The 18,528-nt window shown below is 50.5% G+C and overlaps 6 protein-coding genes across 6 annotated transcripts; 5 read left to right on the plus strand and 1 right to left on the minus strand.

Moving 5' to 3' along the window:
- Positions 1-194: 194 nt before the first annotated feature.
- Positions 195-769, plus strand: N7508_006631 (membrane magnesium transporter family protein; the record flags this gene model as incomplete). The annotated part of the gene is made up of 3 exons (XM_058464697.1): positions 195-250; positions 324-564; positions 710-769. 3 exons carry the CDS (start codon positions 195-197, stop codon positions 767-769), a joined length of 357 nt encoding a protein of 118 aa, XP_058318550.1.
- Positions 770-2,564: 1,795 nt separating this feature from the next.
- On the plus strand, positions 2,565-3,041 carry N7508_006632 (uncharacterized protein; the record flags this gene model as incomplete). Its single annotated transcript, XM_058464698.1, has 1 exon — positions 2,565-3,041. The coding sequence occupies one exon, from the start codon at positions 2,565-2,567 to the stop codon at positions 3,039-3,041; it is 477 nt and encodes a 158-aa protein (XP_058318551.1).
- A 2,409-nt stretch (positions 3,042-5,450) lies between these two features.
- On the plus strand, positions 5,451-6,018 carry N7508_006633 (uncharacterized protein; the record flags this gene model as incomplete). The annotated part of the gene is made up of 2 exons (XM_058464699.1): positions 5,451-5,534; positions 5,602-6,018. The coding sequence occupies 2 exons, from the start codon at positions 5,451-5,453 to the stop codon at positions 6,016-6,018; spliced, it is 501 nt and encodes a 166-aa protein (XP_058318552.1).
- A 746-nt stretch (positions 6,019-6,764) lies between these two features.
- On the plus strand, positions 6,765-8,247 carry N7508_006634 (putative ubiquitin conjugating enzyme E2; the record flags this gene model as incomplete). Its single annotated transcript, XM_058464700.1, has 3 exons — positions 6,765-6,767; positions 6,875-7,192; positions 7,261-8,247. The coding sequence occupies 3 exons, from the start codon at positions 6,765-6,767 to the stop codon at positions 8,245-8,247; spliced, it is 1,308 nt and encodes a 435-aa protein (XP_058318553.1).
- A 940-nt stretch (positions 8,248-9,187) lies between these two features.
- On the minus strand, positions 9,188-13,505 carry ssdA (mRNA-binding translational repressor SSD1; the record flags this gene model as incomplete). Its single annotated transcript, XM_058464701.1, has 5 exons — positions 9,188-9,227; positions 9,282-10,279; positions 10,314-10,691; positions 10,745-13,353; positions 13,406-13,505. The coding sequence occupies 5 exons, from the start codon at positions 13,503-13,505 to the stop codon at positions 9,188-9,190; spliced, it is 4,125 nt and encodes a 1,374-aa protein (XP_058318554.1).
- Positions 13,506-15,498: 1,993 nt separating this feature from the next.
- N7508_006636 (uncharacterized protein) lies at positions 15,499-17,127 on the plus strand (the record flags this gene model as incomplete). Its single annotated transcript, XM_058464702.1, has 2 exons — positions 15,499-16,302; positions 16,360-17,127. 2 exons carry the CDS (start codon positions 15,499-15,501, stop codon positions 17,125-17,127), a joined length of 1,572 nt encoding a protein of 523 aa, XP_058318555.1.
- Between the last annotated feature and the right edge of the window lie 1,401 nt (positions 17,128-18,528).

Raw genomic sequence — 18,528 nt, forward strand, 5'->3', positions numbered from 1 at the left:
GTCGGGCGGACTGCACCTCGAATTTCCGACAAGCATTCAGTCCACCAGCCCAGGGTCCTCGGCTTTCTATTTCGAATCTTCATACCACGGACTTCTACTACATCCCTCACATACGGAGCAGATCAGCTGCACCGACAAAACCTGGCCACCGAGCCCCAACTCCGCAACCCCCCAAACTACCCTCACAACCCACCATGAGCTTCCTGTCGCGCCTTGTCACGCTCTTCGGGCTCGTCCTGCTCGGACATGCGTATGTTGCCTCAAATCCGATAGACCCGTCGGCTCTATCATAGCCCGAGCTAAGCTAACAACCCGTCTTGCAGAGGCTACTCCGCCCACGAACACACTGTACTCTACAGCAACATCTCCTCCACCGTCCTTCCTCACGATATCATCGTTGAAACTCTCGTCTCCGTTCTAGTTGTATCAATTGGTCTCGTACTTGGTGCAGAGAAGTTGAAGCCCGTCAGCTGGCGCGACTGGGCTGGCGCGATTGAACGGGACGGCGGGGCGCGCAACCCGTTCCTAAGTCTGGAAGAGCGTTATGCGTTCTGGGATATTCGGGTGAGTCTCTTGATTTATAATCTCGGAGCTGGTCTGAGTGGTCTATGCGCCGTATTGGATCATGTTGTGACTCTGATCCACCGTCGGATGATGATCATACTCTGGGAGCGAAGAAGGGTACAAAAGCTAACATTTGAAATAACAGGCCAAGCGCAAGGAGTTTTCGAACTGGGTCCGTGGCCAAGATGTGCCGATCAAAGAGTGATTGTGGAAAACTGAAGTTGGGATCATCTGTTGCCGGAAGTTGTATAATATCCATAGCGGCGAGGGAGTTCAATGCTGAATTGACATCCTCGATATAAGCTTTATTGCTATCACTCTTATCTAACTGCTCGACATTGATCAGCACCTATGAAAGTAGTTTAGTGGGGCACTCCTAAGACGCAAAGGTATGCTGCATCGATTTCGAGTCCTATAAAACCCGGGGTTTCTAAGAGGTCAATAATAGACGCAAGAAGCAAATCAATCATGATCATTTCTCCAAGCAAGCGGGGTCCCATACTAACTTCGAGCAGCGTACAAAACAGACATACGCTACGACAAGTAAGAAACCCTCACCAGAGCTGGTCAAAAGCCGATACGCTATAAATATGCCACCTCAGTCGCCAGACTTGAAGCTGGTACTACGATCACGTTTAAATAGACTTTACTTTCTATCGCAAGCAGTGATGTAAGTACTCTCTCTAAAATGTTAGGCGCCTGGGCATGGTCATGGTGCCAAGTGAGCCAGGTGAGGCGCAGCCAGGACATGAAGGTATAAAAGGTTAAAACATCCTGGTATTTTCCGCGGTTTCATACGGAGTAAGAAGTGCGAAGTGCTACTGCTATTGATTCTTTCTTGTCTCAGTCATATGATATATCCCTGCCTTCTGGCAGCCACTGTCAGGATGTCATCTCCATCCATCATCGACCATAAAACCTATACAGCAGGCCTTTCCTCAGCATCGGACCCCTTCAACCTATCGACTCGAATCAAACTGCCGTCTGAAATCCACCGGAACTATTATCCTCCGTAGGCTTCAATCTGGAAAGGATTGAGTGGTACAGTGACGTACTTCTTTTCAGAATTGCTAATTTCCACCAAAGAGTCTTCACGTCATTTTAGTTGAGTGGCATATCATATTCATTGAATGGCGCTCAGTTTTAAAAGAATGATCGGTATTAAGGAAGGTCGCACATTCCTCAGTTCCTTGACAGAACAGTTAAAGGTTCGAGTACTGCTTATCATGGACCAAGATGGCTCCGATGAGCTACTTCGATCCAGATTTCGCAGAAAGAAGCGCTACTAACGCAAGGCAAGTCTATTATGCTCCACGCATGTCTTGATATCTCATCTTGCGTAGCTTTTTGAAAAGATACAGTCTCCTTTGTCGGTGGCAGAAGGAACTAGAGTTTTTCTTGTATCACATTTGTCGTTCTATAGCTCCAGCCCTAGCCGATGAATGTCACTGGTCTTGCCCCGAGGCGGCAGAGCTAAGTCGGCTTTCAGAAAAAGTTACCGAGTATTTTTGTTTCCATCACAAGGAGATTTTCCAATCCCGTGGCATATCAGAAAAGGAACGGGAATCTTTCTGCTCTGATTTGCATGGAATTCGTCAAATACGGCATTGCGCTGTGCATCGAGTGCCAGTGAACGCAATTACTATCGCTAGATTTGCAAGGAGTGCCCAGAACGTGTTAACAATTCTAAAACGTCTCGGCGGACCAATTTTTCAAAAATCGTTTGGTGGACTAGTATGCTTGAATACGTCGTCCCCTTCCTCCCTGATCAACCCCACTGACTTCTTTACCGTTGAAAGTTGGACCAATTTCTTCAGACATTCTGGGATGTTCGAGGACCCTATCCGCCACAAGCAGCTTCTCCCCGACCAAGTATCCAGCAACTTAGCGACGAGAGAGTTCAAAGTCATGTGCCGCAAGAAAGAAAGGCAATAAATATCCGACATATGCTCGAGCTTCAGAATACCGCACTGGAAAGAAGACTGGAGAATATTGCGAGAATGGCCGAGGATATTGAGAGTTCACTTACTCAGAAAGCGGCCCGGTGGGCGAAGCTATGCCAACAAACCAATGAATCTCAGCAAAGGGCCATTGAAAGGGCACAAAATCATCAACAAGAACGGGATGAGGCTAAGCAAAAAGCAGCAGAACGGGCACAGCGCAGCCAGCAGGAACGAGACGAGGCTGAACAAAGAAAGACGAATCGAGCCCTGCGCAGCCAGCAAGAAAAAGATGAAGCCAAGCAAAAAGCAACCGAACGGGCACAGCGCAGGCAGCAGGAACGAGACGAGGCTGAACAAAGAAAGATGAATCGAGCCCTGCGCAGCCAGCAGGAAAAAGAAGAAGCCAAACAAAAAGCAGCGGAACGGGCACAGCGCAGCCAGCAGGAACGAGATGCGGCTGAACAAAAAAGAATTGAAAGGACCGAGCACAGCAGCAGAAGTTTGATGAAGATGCAGATAAGAGAGTCCTGTTAGCCCAGCTCTTATAATATTGACCGTTGGACTTTGTGTAGTAGCAAAGTGCCTATTTCACAGCAAGGCATTCAAACTGGCAACTTCTTCTTATCTCGAAACTTTTGTCGATAAACATGACTGTTACTTTTTACCCGAATCAGATCATTCCCGTCTTCATTGGAATCCTGCCAATATGAGGGGGGCTAAACTTGAATAGGTATAGTGTGTGTCGAAAGAGGGCTCCAGAAAGAATTCCTGTGAGCAAGTAGTGAAATTGATTTCGATCCATCCTGTAACAGGTGATACTCGGCGCCTTCAGCGACCTGGGTGTAAGAGTGGATAAAAACATGTGCTCCTTCGCCAACCTCACAACGCGTTTGACCAAATGGTCATATAGAAACCACATACAAATGTAGAAACAAAGAATTGTCCGTCAACTTACGAGGTAACACAAAGTTTCTGCCGACATTCGCGGCTTGGAAGCACAGTTCTTAGGATAGTAAGAGATAGTTACGAGATCGAAAACGGAGCTAGTTTAACAGTGGTTTTTCTAGATCGATAGTGGGGCTTTCATAGCCCTGTAGATAGAACATTCTATGAATCACGGGATATGGTTAAATGGACGAAGTCGGCATTTTATTCTCAAATAAATTCTTCATCTTCCAATGTGGTGAGCATACTGTACGGTATACTGTACTTATTCACAGGTCATACCTAAACATCGTCGTGGGAGTAACTATCCAATTGTTCTGCACAGTCTCCATGAGGCGAGCATGTTATTGTTTGGATGACATTATCATAGCATTTCTTCCCTTTACAGTCAGATGCCTTCAGCGCACGAGGTTCTCGATGAACGCCAAGGCGGATGGGAAAGCCTATTGCCTAGGTCGGTTGATAGCCGCGCAGGGGTCCTCAGGGATATTGTTGCATATAGTCGATCATGATTCAGGACGTACAGATTCTGGTCTAGACCAGATACAGTATTAAGAAATAAATAGTAGTTGAGATTGCAGAAACAAGGGATGGAAACAAAGTATACTGTAGTTGAAACAAGTGAAACGAATGAGTTTCTAACTCCTTGTTTTATGATCATCTTCTAGAAGGCACTGGAAGTAACCAAGTCTTGTGGTTCAACGTTGCACATTGCACACAAGAGCACAAAACACCTGATGTTCTTCTCAACGGTGATTTGAGTAATAGCTTTTTGTTTGTGCGAACCATCGGACTTGGATTTATTGCCCAGTTCTTAGGCAGCACGTTTCCACAGGCAAACCGAATTTTCACTTATTCCCACAAGAGCAACCATAAGATAATAAATCCGATAGGCAAGTTTACCCCGACTTTGAGTCCCCAAGTGGAAACCTGACGATCAAAGGTGCGACTGGCTTTGTTTCTAAAGACAAATATAGAGTCGGTCCTTACTGGATGGAGTAAACCGACGGCGTTCCCGTGTATGAGGGGAAAGACCCACTGCGATCGGAATGCAGAATTGTTGAGGATGAAAAAGTCACACGAACCAATAATTGTGGCGATGCAGGGCTGTACAGGATATGATGTGTTCGCCGAGACCCTTGCAGTAATAAATGAAGCCCTGGGGTTAAGGGGCAAGTAATAAAAAGCAAGCAAAAGTCCGAGGAATTTTGTATAGATCGCTGATTGGGTGGATGAAAAAAAGTTGATGTCTCACTTAGCCGATCTTAGCTCATCTCGACTCTTTTAGCACCAAGACATGGCGCCATTCGAACCTGTTTGCTGTCTACTTAGTTCTGAGTTAGGCTGTTTAGGCCAAGAATTAGACTGGATGGCTTTGAAAGGATTCGTATGTCGCCACGCGGTCTCGAGGGACTTCTGAGACGCAATGTAGGGAGTAAGCTTTCGGGCTACTGGCCGAAATGGTCGCACACGAGTCGATATGACTGGTCGTTGTTATGACTTCCGTTTATTATGTGATTGTTATACGAAATGTGCTCAGACACTGAGACTAAGGCCCACTAGTGTTTGGTGCATATTGCCATCCAAGGTTGGGTAAATCGGGGTTTGGGGTGATTTCTTCGAGGGCTTTGCCTGCGTGGCGTGAGTGTTACATTGAGTCGACAGTCACATAAGAAGTAAATGCCTAAGTAGTCTAGACGTAGTAGAGCTTACGCATTGGGTGTGACCCCAGAGACCAAAATAGAACTGCAAGACCTTGCAGATCCCAAAGGACGCTAGATCCAGACTCTGTCCGATGACTGGCACCGCAGTGTCCATTTTCAAGCCACTCAGGGCTGATGGCGCAGACTAAAGTACCGAATATAAGACGTGTTTCCCTGGACAACGATAAAAGCCCATTGTTTGCCTCTTCGTACTCTCTTCTCCCTCTCCTCTCCACATCACCATCTTCTACTCTACTCCTCTAATCCAATCTATCAATAATCTAATACCATCACAATGCGTTTCTCCATTGTCTTCACCACCTTCTCGGCCATCGCCCTGGCCCAGGCCCAAAGCTCTTCCTCTTCTGAGACGGTCGTGGTAAGCAGAACCAAAATCCAACTTTCCAACGCGTCGCGTTGAGGACACGACCTAACATATCCAACAGGAGAACCCTGCTACCCAGTACCTCACCCAGACCAACTCCCTGGGCGTCGTCACCGGCCAGCCCGTAGCTGTCACCAGCCAGGCCTCGGTCGTTACCAGCCAGCCCGCCGTCGTGACCTCGCAGCAGCCCGCCGCCTCCATCCCGGCCGGTCTGACCTCCCCAGTCGCCGGTGTCAGCAGCACTCTGTCCACTGCTACTCGCAGCGACTCAGTCACCAGCAGCACCGACTCTTCCATGGCCACTGGCACCTCCACTGCCACCACCTCCTCCTCGGACTCTTCGTCCACCGATTCTGACTCCAGCAGCGCCAGCGCCAGCGGTAGCTCCACCTCTGTCTCCACTGGTGGTGCTGCCATCGCCACTGCCGGCCCCGTCGGTCTCGGCATGGCTGCTGCTGCTCTTGTTGCCTTCCTGTAAGGGAACTGAGCAACGTTGACTCATGACTTGGATTTGATTTGGAACTACTGCGCTGAGCTCTCCCCAGGGGCAGGTCATTGAGTCTGTATATGGGAACATAGAATGCTGATCCGGTCATTGAATCAGCGGGAATGAGAGATATGAAAACGAGAGGATTGGGGGATTTTTTTTTTTTTTTTTTGTGATTTGCTTTCCAGGTTTTAATAATGGACCTTGTAATCTTTGAGGGACAGGACTTCGTTTTGTGTTTCCACTGCGATGTGACGCATATGTATTGGCGCACCTGATTTCTCACTTCTTTTTCTGTGCTTGTGATTAGCTTCAATACCTGGGTAAATACTAGCCGACCTTTTCGTCTGACAGCTTTCAATCGTAGGCAACTGTAAGCGACTGTAGGTTAGTATTGACATCATTAAGGGCGTAGAACACGAGGATTGTGTCTTGGATATGGCGTGACAATGGCGTCCAAGGGAGTATTGAGTCATCGGGAAAGGGATACAGTACTTGTAGGGCCGTAACTAAGTAGAGAGCGTCGTCCCAAAGAGGTAATATTGGTGACGCGCAAGTGACGCGTAAATCACCTGACTGACGCGCACCCAAAGCAGTTAGCGTCACGACAAACCACAACAAAGCAACGTCTTATCGATTGTTGCCAGACCCTCTACACCCCAGTACTCTGTACTTTGTCAAGCTCCAAGACATTGTTCTGCTTATTTACTCTGGAGATTTTGGTCGCCTATCCCAGCATGGTAAGCCCTTCTTATCCCAGATCTCCAGTCCGCAGACCGCACACATGGGTTGTCCCGCAGCAACCGGTGGGCCAAAACACTGCTCAGTATCTGACATTGGAATCTAGCCGTCCAACCTGCGCCGGCTCGCTGCTGATCATGCCGCCTTACACAATGATCTCCCGCCGTACTACCTGAAGCCATCGGAGGATGACGACCTATCGCAGTTGGACATCCTCCTCACCGGTCCGCCGGGTACACCTTTCTCGGAAGGATTGTGGAAGCTCCACCTCAAGATGCCGGCCGACTACCCAAAGAGCCCACCCAAGGCGACATTCAGGACAAGGATCTGGCACCCGAATATGGAGGAGCTGACCGGTGCCGTTTGCGTGGATACCCTCAAACGGGATTGGCAGCCGAACCTCACTTTGCGCGATGTACTGATGGTAAGTGATATTGAGACCTGAGGCGCATAAACTCCGCAACATGACTGACAACTTATGTTACTAAACAGACAATCTCATGTCTACTCATCTATCCCAATCCCGACTCTGCACTCAATTCCTCCGCTGGCGCCCTCTTGCAAGAGAACTATGCTGCCTTTGCGCACCAAGCCAAGCTCATGACCTCCATTCACGCCCCAATTCCACTCGACCTGAAAGATGCAGTGAACGACGCAAAGCTCCGAGGCGAGGATGCAGGGACAGTGATTGAGGAACAAGAGGAGACATCCCTCCAACAAGCGCGCAAACAGCAACGAAACCGCACTGCCACATCAAAAAAATCCATTCATCAAATCACACCAATCGACACGCTCCCCCACCCACACCCCTTCACCCAGTCCTCACAATCAGTATCCGACGAAGAAATGACCGACGGCGAAAACGAAGCCAACGCAAGCAAAGAAAACGACCCATCCCTCTCCCCCTCCCCAGTAAACCTCGCACCTCCATCACCCCGCAAAAATGCCCTAGGCAAGCGTCCCCTCTCAGTCCTCTCAATGCCCTACCCAGAAGACGAAGCAGATATGATGCTAGTGGACCCTGACTCAGACACCGACTCACCAATGTTCTCCAACGAACAAAACATAACTGCAAACATCCGCTCCCGCACATCCTCCCCGCTCCGCAAAACCCCCAAGCGCTCCCTCCTAAGCAAAGGAATCAACGCCTCCGGCCGTCTCCACGATACAATGCCAATCTTCGAGGATTTCCCTTCTCTGTCAATGACCGATCCCACCTGCCGACTAAGCGGTGACGGAAAAGAAAATCGTGGCTCTGCTACTATCCGTGGTCTAAAGGAGAAGCAAGATATGCATCACTGCAAGGCGCTTAATAGTAACCCTCTTATACCATCAGCCCTCCAGCATGCTCCTACACCATCTCTATCTTCTTCTTCTATCCGCGCTTCAAAAATCAGCACGAGCAAGAAGGCCATTGGTGGTCTGCGCAAAACAACTGCCGTCAAGACGAAGCCGCGTATCGGTGTACGCCGGCTATGAGTCGAGATCTATCTTTCTTCCTCTCATATTATCACGATTTAGCATTGCATTTCGGTCCTAGGTGTTTTTGTTGTTTTGGTTAATACTCTCTTTTGTCTAGATGGCTTTGGTTTTGGATTTGACATCCATCTCTTTCCTTTGCCATCGACTCAACGTCTACATCCACCTCTACGGTGACTTTCTTTTGATACCCTTGGCTCGTTTGGATTGCGCTGAACGTGTGAATTGCATGGAGTGATGTGGTGCATTATAGACTGCCTTGTTTGCTAGTTTGATTTCGTGATTACTTTTACGTCTTTCTTATCAATGTAACTGTTTCAATGTGTATGGTGTACTTTGTACATAGACGAATGAAAGGTCATCTCATGAAAAAAAAAAATAAGTCAATGTATCAAACCTGAGTAGTACACGCCTAAGGTAACATCCATGGATGAACTTCTAGAGAGCGATTACGACTACATAGCCAAAGTATTGAGAAGCCATAATTAATGGAAGAATTTTCTGGGACTATCGAGCTGCAATCAATCTTTCCCCTGAATCTCCAACAATCCCCAAGGACATGTCCATGAGAGCAGAAGACAAGCCAGAAAGGGAGACACGACAAGCTCCAGCACTAAGAACTTTCTCTCCGGAAACAACTAAAATGCTCAAAAAGACAAACAACCGCTTGGCACATATAATAGGATAAGTATAAGAATCCCAGGACACGTCGGACGTCGGAAAGATGGTGGGTAGAATGCGTTTAATAAAGCCACCAAGAAAAGCGTTATCAAGAACTGAGAACTTGATAATGATATCGTCGATCCGCATGTAGGGATTGGATTATGTCCGTAAAGGTGCGCACGAAACAAGTGCTTCGTACGACCAAATAATCTGCAGGGTACGGCATGCAAGAATATGTCCCATGAAAGAGAAAAAAAGAAACCGGGGGTTCCAACCTCTACAGAGCGTAGGGGTTCACAGAGCGAACAGTGAGGCATCTAAAAGGAAGGTTAGCAAATGCTCATCTCAGAATGAAGGAACCGAGAACATACGGAGGACTCTTGCTTAGGTCAGTCTTCAGGATGATAGGAACACGGGTCATCTCGGTGACATCCTGAATAAATTCTCCGTCCACCTCTCTCAGCTTAAACAGGCTCAAGTACTTCTCCTTGTTGGTCAACTTGTTCTCGGGCGCATCGTTGGCACCGGAGGCAATCTTGGGATCAGAGCGGGTGCGGTGAGGTCCCTGCTGGTGGTGGCCATTGCGGGTAGGCGATGGTGGCATGCTCTGAGTGGAACGGTCAGCTGAGTTGAGCGACACACCAGCCGCCATCTCAGTGACATCGTCCACATCCTCATCATCATCGAAAAGAGCATCGACATCATCGGCAGACATAGTGCCGGTCTCGGTCTGCTTGCGCATGGCCTCATCGCGCTCTCTAGCACGCTCTCGGGCGGCCTCGGCTTCGCGAGCCGCAGCCGCGGCCTGAGCAGCGCGAGAGTTGCCAGGCTTGGGACGTTCGTCCTCGGGAATGTAAGCAGACGATGGAACTCCCTTCTCCCAGTAAAGTTCGAGCACACGGGAGTCCTTGCGATACTCGGCCTTCTTCAGGGGCAGTTGATCACAGTGCACACGCTTCTCAAAGCCGTATTCGGGAATGAGAACGTCAAAGGCGGACTCATAGACACAAAGAACAATACCCTCGCTGATAAGATCACCACCAATCTCGCGGCTCTTGCGGTCCATGTTGCGGCAGGCTTCAATGTGAACGCTCTGCTCCTGTGCGTTAAGAGCGGAGTCCTTCTTGTTGTTGCAAAGGTCGGCGGTCTTGTTCAGAGACTCAACATCGTCAGTGAACTCGATAGTACCCTCGGAAAGGACAGCTTCGAGTTGACGGTGCACGAGGATGTCAGTGTAGCGACGAGAGGGGTTAGTGAAGTGGGTGTACACAGGGACGTTCAGCATGTAATGCTCGCGCATCTCATCAGGAGCACCACCAACACAGTACTTGGCGCGTTGCATGGCCTTGGCAAGAAGAGTTTCCATACCCTGTATCAAGTTAGCACATGAACTGATTGATGACAATGCATTTGAAACTTGCCTTGCGGAGATCCACATCTTGCACCTTGCACAGAGAACTCTGGAGGCTGCCACTGCTGCTGGCGTCCATCTCAAAGCCAAGACGGTTCATTCTCTCAACGAACAAAGTCAGGCGACGAGGGTTGGGCGAGAACTGACGGCGCAGGAATGCCTTGTCGGGCATGGCGCTGGCGAGCTTACGGGCAACGAAGAAGTTGGCCTGGTGGCTAAGCTCCTCAACAAGTTCGTGAGCAGCGGTAGATTCGAAAATGTTATATTCAACGGGAACATTCTCGTCATCGAGCTGCTGGAGCAGACGCTGAACGGGGACGTTGGACACCCGGTTACCGAAGCGAGCCTCACGGAACTTGCCCGCAGTATCCTGTACATATTGTGAGCACAAGAAAACAATGATCATTAAGGAACAATACTCACGTTCAACAAACGAATGCTATCAGCGGAGATGCCGCTGGCACTATCATTGGACTTGCCCATGACAATGGCATTGACCTGGTCGTAGTCAAGTCGGCCAGCGCTCTTGATGACACCCTTGCCAATCCAAACATCCTCCTCCACGATGCCGGTAGTAGGGTCGGCCTTGAAGACAACGCTGACTGTAAGGCGATCCTCCCCGGGGACCAGAGAGCACAGCTCGGTGGAAACACGGGTAGGCAGCATGTTCATGATACGGTCAACCAGGTAGACAGCGGTACCGCGCTTCTTGGCCTCACGGTCGACAAGGGAGTTACCCTTAACAAAGTGAGCAATGTCAGCAACGTGAACACCAATCTCGACCTTGCCATCAGCAAGCTTCTTGACGTGGAACGCATCCTCGAGGGCCTTGCTGTCGACAGGATCAATCGTGAAGATGGTCTCTTCACGGAAGTCGCGGCGCGAAGCCAGGGCGTCACCCTCGCTGGAAATAGACCAGTCTTCCCAGCCGATGCTCTTCAACACAGCATCCGAGAAGTCATCGGATCCAAAGTTGTTGTCGCGAAGCAGGGCATCTGTCTCAACGCGCAGGTCACCCATCTCACCAAGTTGCTCAACAAGGGTACCAAAGGGGTGGAGAGAGGTGATGGGCCATCTCTTGATAGAAGCCACGAATATTCTGTTGGCGTAGTCCTGGTGCTTCTCAACGAAGTCGCGGGGCGCCTGTTCGGTGGGTATAGCAATGAGAGGAACACGCTTATCGGTAGGCTTGAACCAAACAATCTTGGGCTTGTCTTGGTGACGATCGTGGTGGGAGCGGCCGTGAGCGCCATCTCTGGCTTGCCTCTCGGCTTCCTGCTTCTCCTTTGTAGCCTGGCTGCTAGGACGCAAGAGACCCAGAGTACCGGAGAACATCTGGCCCGCAACACGCTCAATGACGGCAACGACGTGACCGGCATACAGAGGCTTCTGCTCATCACTGATTTCATCTTCCTCACACAGAAGAAGGCTCTGGCCTTCGACTTCAACATCGTCGTTCTTCTTCTGGGTGGGCCGCTGGCGAAGACTCCCACGGCGACGGATGCTTCCATCCGGACCGACTTCCTGTCTGTCGCCAGTGGAATCAGCGCGACCGAGCTTGTCGTTTCCAGCAGTGCTGTTGGAACGAGCGTCGGTGATATCCTTGCGCTTCTTCTTCTCCTCTTTCTCTTTCTTCTGAGACCACACCTCGTCGACGTCCAAGAGCTCAATGGCGACAAAGTCACCCTCAAGAGCACGGTTGCGGTCTTTACTACCACAAATGAAGATGTCGGCATCGAGGTCATCAGTGGTCACATAAGCGTCCGAGCGGTTCTTCTTATTGACGCGCAAAACACCAGCGACCAATTGTCCATTGCTAAGGAGTGCGGGTAGGTTTGCCTGGGGCAGGTAAGGAGTGAAAAGAGTCTTGCGCTGCTGCTGCTGTTGCTGCTGCTGGACAGACATCTGAGGTGGGGCGTGCTGGCTGGCCTGGAGACCCATACCTTGGCCGTTCTGTTGCTGAAGAGCCTGGAGCTGTGCCAGCTGGAGAGGATTGAGTTGCTGGTTACCAAACATCTGAGGGGCCATCATGACTTGACCCTGGGGCAGTTGGATGAGCTGAGGCTGCTGCTGGGGAGGGTACTGGAACTGTCCAATGGAACCCATCGACTGGTTCATCGAGCCGCGCGAGCGGTGACCAGGCTGGAAGCCACCCTGCTGTTGACCCATGGGTCTCTGCTGATCCTGGCCCTGGTTCTGGTTGTTCGGCTGGCGCCAGTTACCTTCGAAGTTGCGCGAAGACGACCGAGCGTGGCCGGCCTGGCTTCCTCGTCGCTGGTTATCAGGTTGGGCGGTCGAGGTCGACGGCTCGGGTGCCTGAGGGAACGAGAAACCACCAGCTCCGCGTCCAGAAATAGAACCACGGTTACCGCCAATGGCCATCGACTGGCTTCGGCCATGGCCACCAGCACGAATGTTGCCAGCACGCTGGAAACCGAGTCCCTGAGGTGCGGGGGAAGTGCTGGCTGCAGGCTTGTCATCAGAAGATGGCTGGCTGTCACCGCTTGCACCAGGAGCAGGGGCCGGAAATTGGAATCCAGAAGCAGTTCGCTTCTGCTGGGCGAGTTCAGCAGCCTTCTTCGCTTCGGGCAGAGCGAGCGAGTGACGGCGCTGGTGACCACCGCCGGGAGGACCTCCACGACCACGGCCGTGGCCGGCGTTCTCATTCTTGTGGTTGTTGTTGTTCTGACCCTGCTGGTTGTAATCGGCATATCCTGATGCGCCGGAAGAGGGAGCAGGGGGCGGCCCGCCCATGGGCATGCCTGGAAGAGCAGACTGGTTACGACGGTGCGAATGTTGGTTTTGTTGGTTCATGGGAACTCCAAGCTGTTGCTGACCCTGTTGGGGAAACTGGAAAGCGTTGACCTGTGGGGAAACACCGGCCATGGAGGCACCCGGTTGGAAGGAGGGCACTTGGCCCAATTGTTGGGGCTGCAACAAGCCCATGTTAACGTATTGCTGGTGCGTGGCAGCAATCTGTTGTTGCTGCTGCTGAAGCAACTCAATCTGTTGCTGAATAGCCAATTGTTCCACTGTTATCAAGTCAGCCAACTGATAGAAGAGGGGTGATTTGATATCACGTACTCATCAGTGGGGTAAGCTCAGAAGGACTTCTCCGATGAGCGATATGGAATTTGCGCCCACCAGGACCCTGGGGTCCAGATTGGCTCTGCTGTTGATCCATGGTCCCAGATGAAAGAAGATAACTATCACTGTAGAGTGTGTAATATGTGGGCTGACGGGATGGATCCGGCGACAGGAGAGACTGGTACTATGCCGGAAGGCAGTCGAACCGAGTGATATGGATCACAAACCGTCCAAAGAAGTTTGTATGTGCGAAGTGAAGTTTCAACGCGTGAACTGTACTGCAGCAGTAAAGAGTGGATCAGTAAGGCACAATATCGGGTACAACAGGGAAGAGAGAAAGTGTGAGAGAGAAGGCAAACAAGATGTAAGAGAAGTGGCAGGTTCGAGGGAAGCGCGTTTAAGGCGGAAGCCGCGACAAGCGCTTTCCAATCAGGGGAAAGAAGCCAAATAGCAAGACCACTGATGCAAATACGAGAGATACAGCAAGGGCATCGGAAAATGTATCCTCCAAGGCATGATTGCGGGGACACGTTGGTTCTCTTACCTGAGGAACTAATGACGGCTTCCGAGCCCTGGCATTCCAAAATGACGTCTGCGATGTCCAACGTGGGATGATCTTCTTTGCTCGCCAGCCAAGCGGTGAGGGGTGACAGGCGGTCAGATCGAAAATGACAGTCGAATCAATTGCAGGCCAATTGTGACAATAACCAAGTCAAGGGAGCTCGATTCGGAGATGGAAAGACCGAGTTTTGTGTTTCAAGCTGTCACGCAGGCAAGCACGACCGAGTCAACCGACGGAAAAGGTAAAAGGTCGAAATTAGAAGCTCAAGAAATCGAAGAGATTGGGACTTCTAGAGAACAAAGCTGAGCTCAGGGTTACCGAAGGGGGCTATCTTAGAGAATGACAGCAAAGACTGTGGATAGAGAGAAGGATAGAACAGACGATAAGATCATCGACTAATTCAAGGAATGGGGGGGGGGAAGAGAAGGATGGGAGGGAGATGGGGGGAGGGGAGAGAAAGGAGAGAGAGAAGAGGTTATGATGAGATACAAAGAGGGTGTGGGGTGGTATGGAAAAGAAAGTCGTGGTTTGGAAATAACCTGACTGATTAATTACGGTATTAACCGTATATTAAGCTAATGTTAATGTGAGACAGTACAAGTGGAGTGCCGTAATACCGGTACCAGTATCTCCCATACACCGTATGATCGCCGTTGCTACCGGATGGTGGTGGATGGTGATGGCATCGAAAAGTCAAGTTAACTTGAAGTACTTTGGAGTGACTGCGGATTGGATGTTTGACACTTCGAGGTCCCCTAGGAGTCCCCTAGTGGTTCCAGGGATGGTTTTTATTGTCTTATACTGTACTAGTCAGATGCGGATCTTAGGGCATTTTAGAGCGAGTACCCTTAGACAGATCACTATCATTCCCAATAATCAATACAGAGACTATTCCCATTCTTATAGCGATCTAGGTAGATAGATATACAGACACTTAGGTATAAAGAAGAGCTCCGGATGATGTAAATGGTGATGCAACCTTCGAACCAGGGAACCATTTGCTGACTAAGGTATTTTATTTTGCACTTGGGCTTCAACTACAGATACACAAGCTACCGGATGGCTTTCGCGACGCATTGTGCTCACTCTATATAGACGCGGTATTCATGTCACGCCCTTGACATTTTGATGCGCCTCGATTCTGCAGATTATAAGACGCGTGCACCGCGTTTCGTTCACTTCGGGCCTCGATTGGATCCTCACCTCGAAGCAATCGACTCCGCGGTTGGCCCTGCTGGCTGCGATTTCAGGGTCCTCGCCTGAAGGTTGCTCAGGCACTAGAATCGCTGTGAGCTGCAGCTCTAGAAATGGGCCTGCTCATCCTGACCCCGCCATATTCGACCCTGTGATCCAATCTTCGATCAGTTTATCCTTACTTTACATCCTCCGGCAGCCTCGAGGCTTCCACCAATACCCAGACTCGTGTTTTTCTCCGATCCTCCCTTTCTGCACCTCTCCGCCACCAAGAATTGTCATCCCTCGAATCTCGACCTCGATAACCCCCTCGATCCATACTTTCCAACCCACCATGACAGTCCGATATGTGCCACCTTTGGAAAGCTCCGCGCTGGATAGCCCCTCGCGGCAGATTATGCAAGAGCTCATCCAGGGCCTGGAGAGCGTCAAGATCTTCAATGCTGACTTGAAGAAGGTTCATGAATATGAGCGCACAGCCTACGAGAATGAGCTCGACCGAAGAGACCGTGAAACGGAAGCTATTCACAACGCTGCTCTCGATGAGGCTGCGGCACATCATAATCACATTCGGGAAGAGGCCGAGGCTACTCTAAGGGCGCACGTTCGCGCCGAGGAAGAAGCGCAACGCCAGCGCGAAGAAACCGCTCGGAAGGAAAAAGAAAGGATTGAGAAGGAAAAGGCTGATAAATTACGCCGCGAGCAGGAGGCAGCTGCGCGCGCTGAGGCCGAACGCCAAGCGAAGGAAAAGGCCAAGGCAGAGGAAGCACGCAAAGCCCAGGAGGCTGAAACCGCGCGCAAGGCTGCGATTGAAGAAAAGCAGCGCAAAGACCGCGAGGCAGCTGAAGCTCACAAGCGCAAGGAGGAGCAAGATGCTCAGAAAGCCAAGGAGGAGGCCGAGAAACAGGCTCGCAGTCAGCAGCAGCAAAAGCTCGGGGCTGGACGTCTCTCCAAAAAAGAACTCGCTATTCAGCAGCGCTATGTTGAGCTTCACAAGGTTCTCAAAGAGTTCCGTGCATGGCTGGTTGGTGAGAGTAAAAAGAATCCTGAGATGAAGAAATACGTCGGAGATCTGCGTCGGACGATCAGGAAGTCCGTTGGTCAACTTCGTGCCGGCAAGGGTGCTAACGCAACTCAGGTAGGTTGATACACCTTTCCCCCTCCAGTTCTTCATTATACTTACCCCGGCGAATAGCTTGCTCAAATCAAGTCCGAGCTTGAAAAGGCCGCTGCGATCCCAGAACCCTCGGTTGATGTTCAACGATTCATCGCCTTCCCACCCTCCGAGATTGCGGGCTCAGAACATAAGATTTCCGCCATGCTGCTCTACGCCTTGAATATCTACGCAAAGGCGTTGGTAGCTGCACTCATCACCGAAGCAGCTCTTAATCCAGCCCATGCCGAACCTCTTGGCATAATGGCAGCCCAGATCTTCTCCCAGGATGGATTCATGTATAAGGGGGTTCCCCTTTCAGATGTTTTGATGGCCAAGTTTCGGGTAGTCTGCCCAGCCCTATGGGGCTTCACCGGCAATGATAAGACGGATTCAGGTCGTCGTGCTCTAGGCTGGTGGCGTGAAGAAGCCGGCGGTCCTTTCATCAGCGAACAAGCACACCTGGATCGCATGACTGCCCTGGGATCCGGATATGCAGCCATCACCTTGCGTAACTTCGGCAAAACAGCCCGCAAAAATCCCTTTCCAAATACCATGTTCTGGGACTCTATCACGAAGATCCTGGCCATCCCATCATCAGATTTGCAAGAGACCCAGATCATCCTACTGGGCTCGCTCCTCCGCTCCTCCCCAGAGCGAATCCTAGGATTCTTCGGCCAAATCGGCCTAGTCCTCATGCGCAAAGCTCTGGTTGACCTCCCCGCATCAGCCCCTAAGCAAACGGTAGCAGTAATCCAACTCACGGCGCTGAGGGAGACACTTCGCCGGGAGAAGAACATTTTGCTGTGATTTTAGGCTGATCGGCGTTTTGGGGGGGATTTCTGGTTAGGACAAGCTGGGTAACAGCCAGTTGCATATTTTCCTTTTCTAACAAACCACACGGAGTTTGAATTTTTGTCTTAGACTAGTCTTGTCTAGCGAATATTGTCGCCGAGTATCATCACACCCTGCAGGGGTTCTTGTATGTATACTGTGAGGGTCTATCTTGTTTGAATGATATCACATATGATGAGGCTGGCGGGTGTATGCATGATCTTTGCTATTGTGGCTGGGTTGATGTTTATGCACGTCTCCTACTGTATGCCATGCAGCCCTACTATGCATTCTAGTTCACAGGTATCCTTTAACGTATGCCGCGTTGTTGAGCAAACACACGTCTAGAGACTTGTACTACTGCCTAGGCTCGACTTGGGTCTAGCAAATGCGTAGCTATAAATCATGCGTTGAAAGCCGCAGTTTAGGGCAGATTAACCTATACTACTAACCTGTAACAGCGCTCAGCGCTTTGCCCTTTTTTTTTTCTCTCTCTCTTAAAAAAAAATTAAATAATGACCAAGCTATACAAATACCAGCTATCACAGCCTATGTCATACCAAAGCCAACATATCGAAAACTGCAGACCCTCCCACTTACTAACGGGAATCAAAAGTGCAATCGGGGATATTGGTATACTGTACATTGTAGTCAGCTGAGCACCTCCAACTGACACCCCGCACATTTCAGCCACCTACCTAGGTAAACTACACCTATCAAACCAACTTCCATCCTCTCCATACCCCTTCACCCTATACACCTTACAACTTACAACTTTCATGCTCACCAAAACACAATAAGTCATAATACAACCCAACATGCCGAAACTTCACCCCAACCAAACCCACGCCATAAAAGCCCTCCGCCCCCGGGCGCAGTCCCAGTCCCAGTCCCAGTCCCTCCATACCCACCGCATTCAAGCATCCGTACCACGGACAAGAAATCCACACTCCCCACCCCGCCACAGCCCAACCCGGATCGCAACGGTCTGGCCAACGTCTGCGCCGATGTCATGTCTGCATGGACGTACATGGATTAGAGGGTGTGGGTATCGATCTGCTTTCTCCACACAGGCAGTGCAGGCAGCGCATGTACATACCGAGAAGATCCCTCTATCACCAGTCTCCAGTTCCATCTCCGATCCCGATCCCCATTCCCATTCCGATCTCACCCCCGAGTCTGCGTCTAGACCTCGAACGTCGCCGGGACATGCCGGGTCGGTTGAGACGGAGACGGAACCACCGGTGATGGACTTTAGGAATGGGAGGGTGTTTTTGGTTATTTTCCTTGGTGCTGTTGGGGCTCTTGAGGTTTGGTTTTGGGGGAGGGGGGTTTGGGTGAGGTATACTGGCAAGGGGAGTGGGAGTTGGCGGGATG

This window comes from Penicillium antarcticum (genome assembly GCF_028974205.1).
Source record: "Penicillium antarcticum strain IBT 31339 chromosome Unknown utg000006l_segment0_segment0, whole genome shotgun sequence".
NCBI classification, from domain to species: Eukaryota; Fungi; Ascomycota; class Eurotiomycetes; order Eurotiales; family Aspergillaceae; genus Penicillium; species Penicillium antarcticum.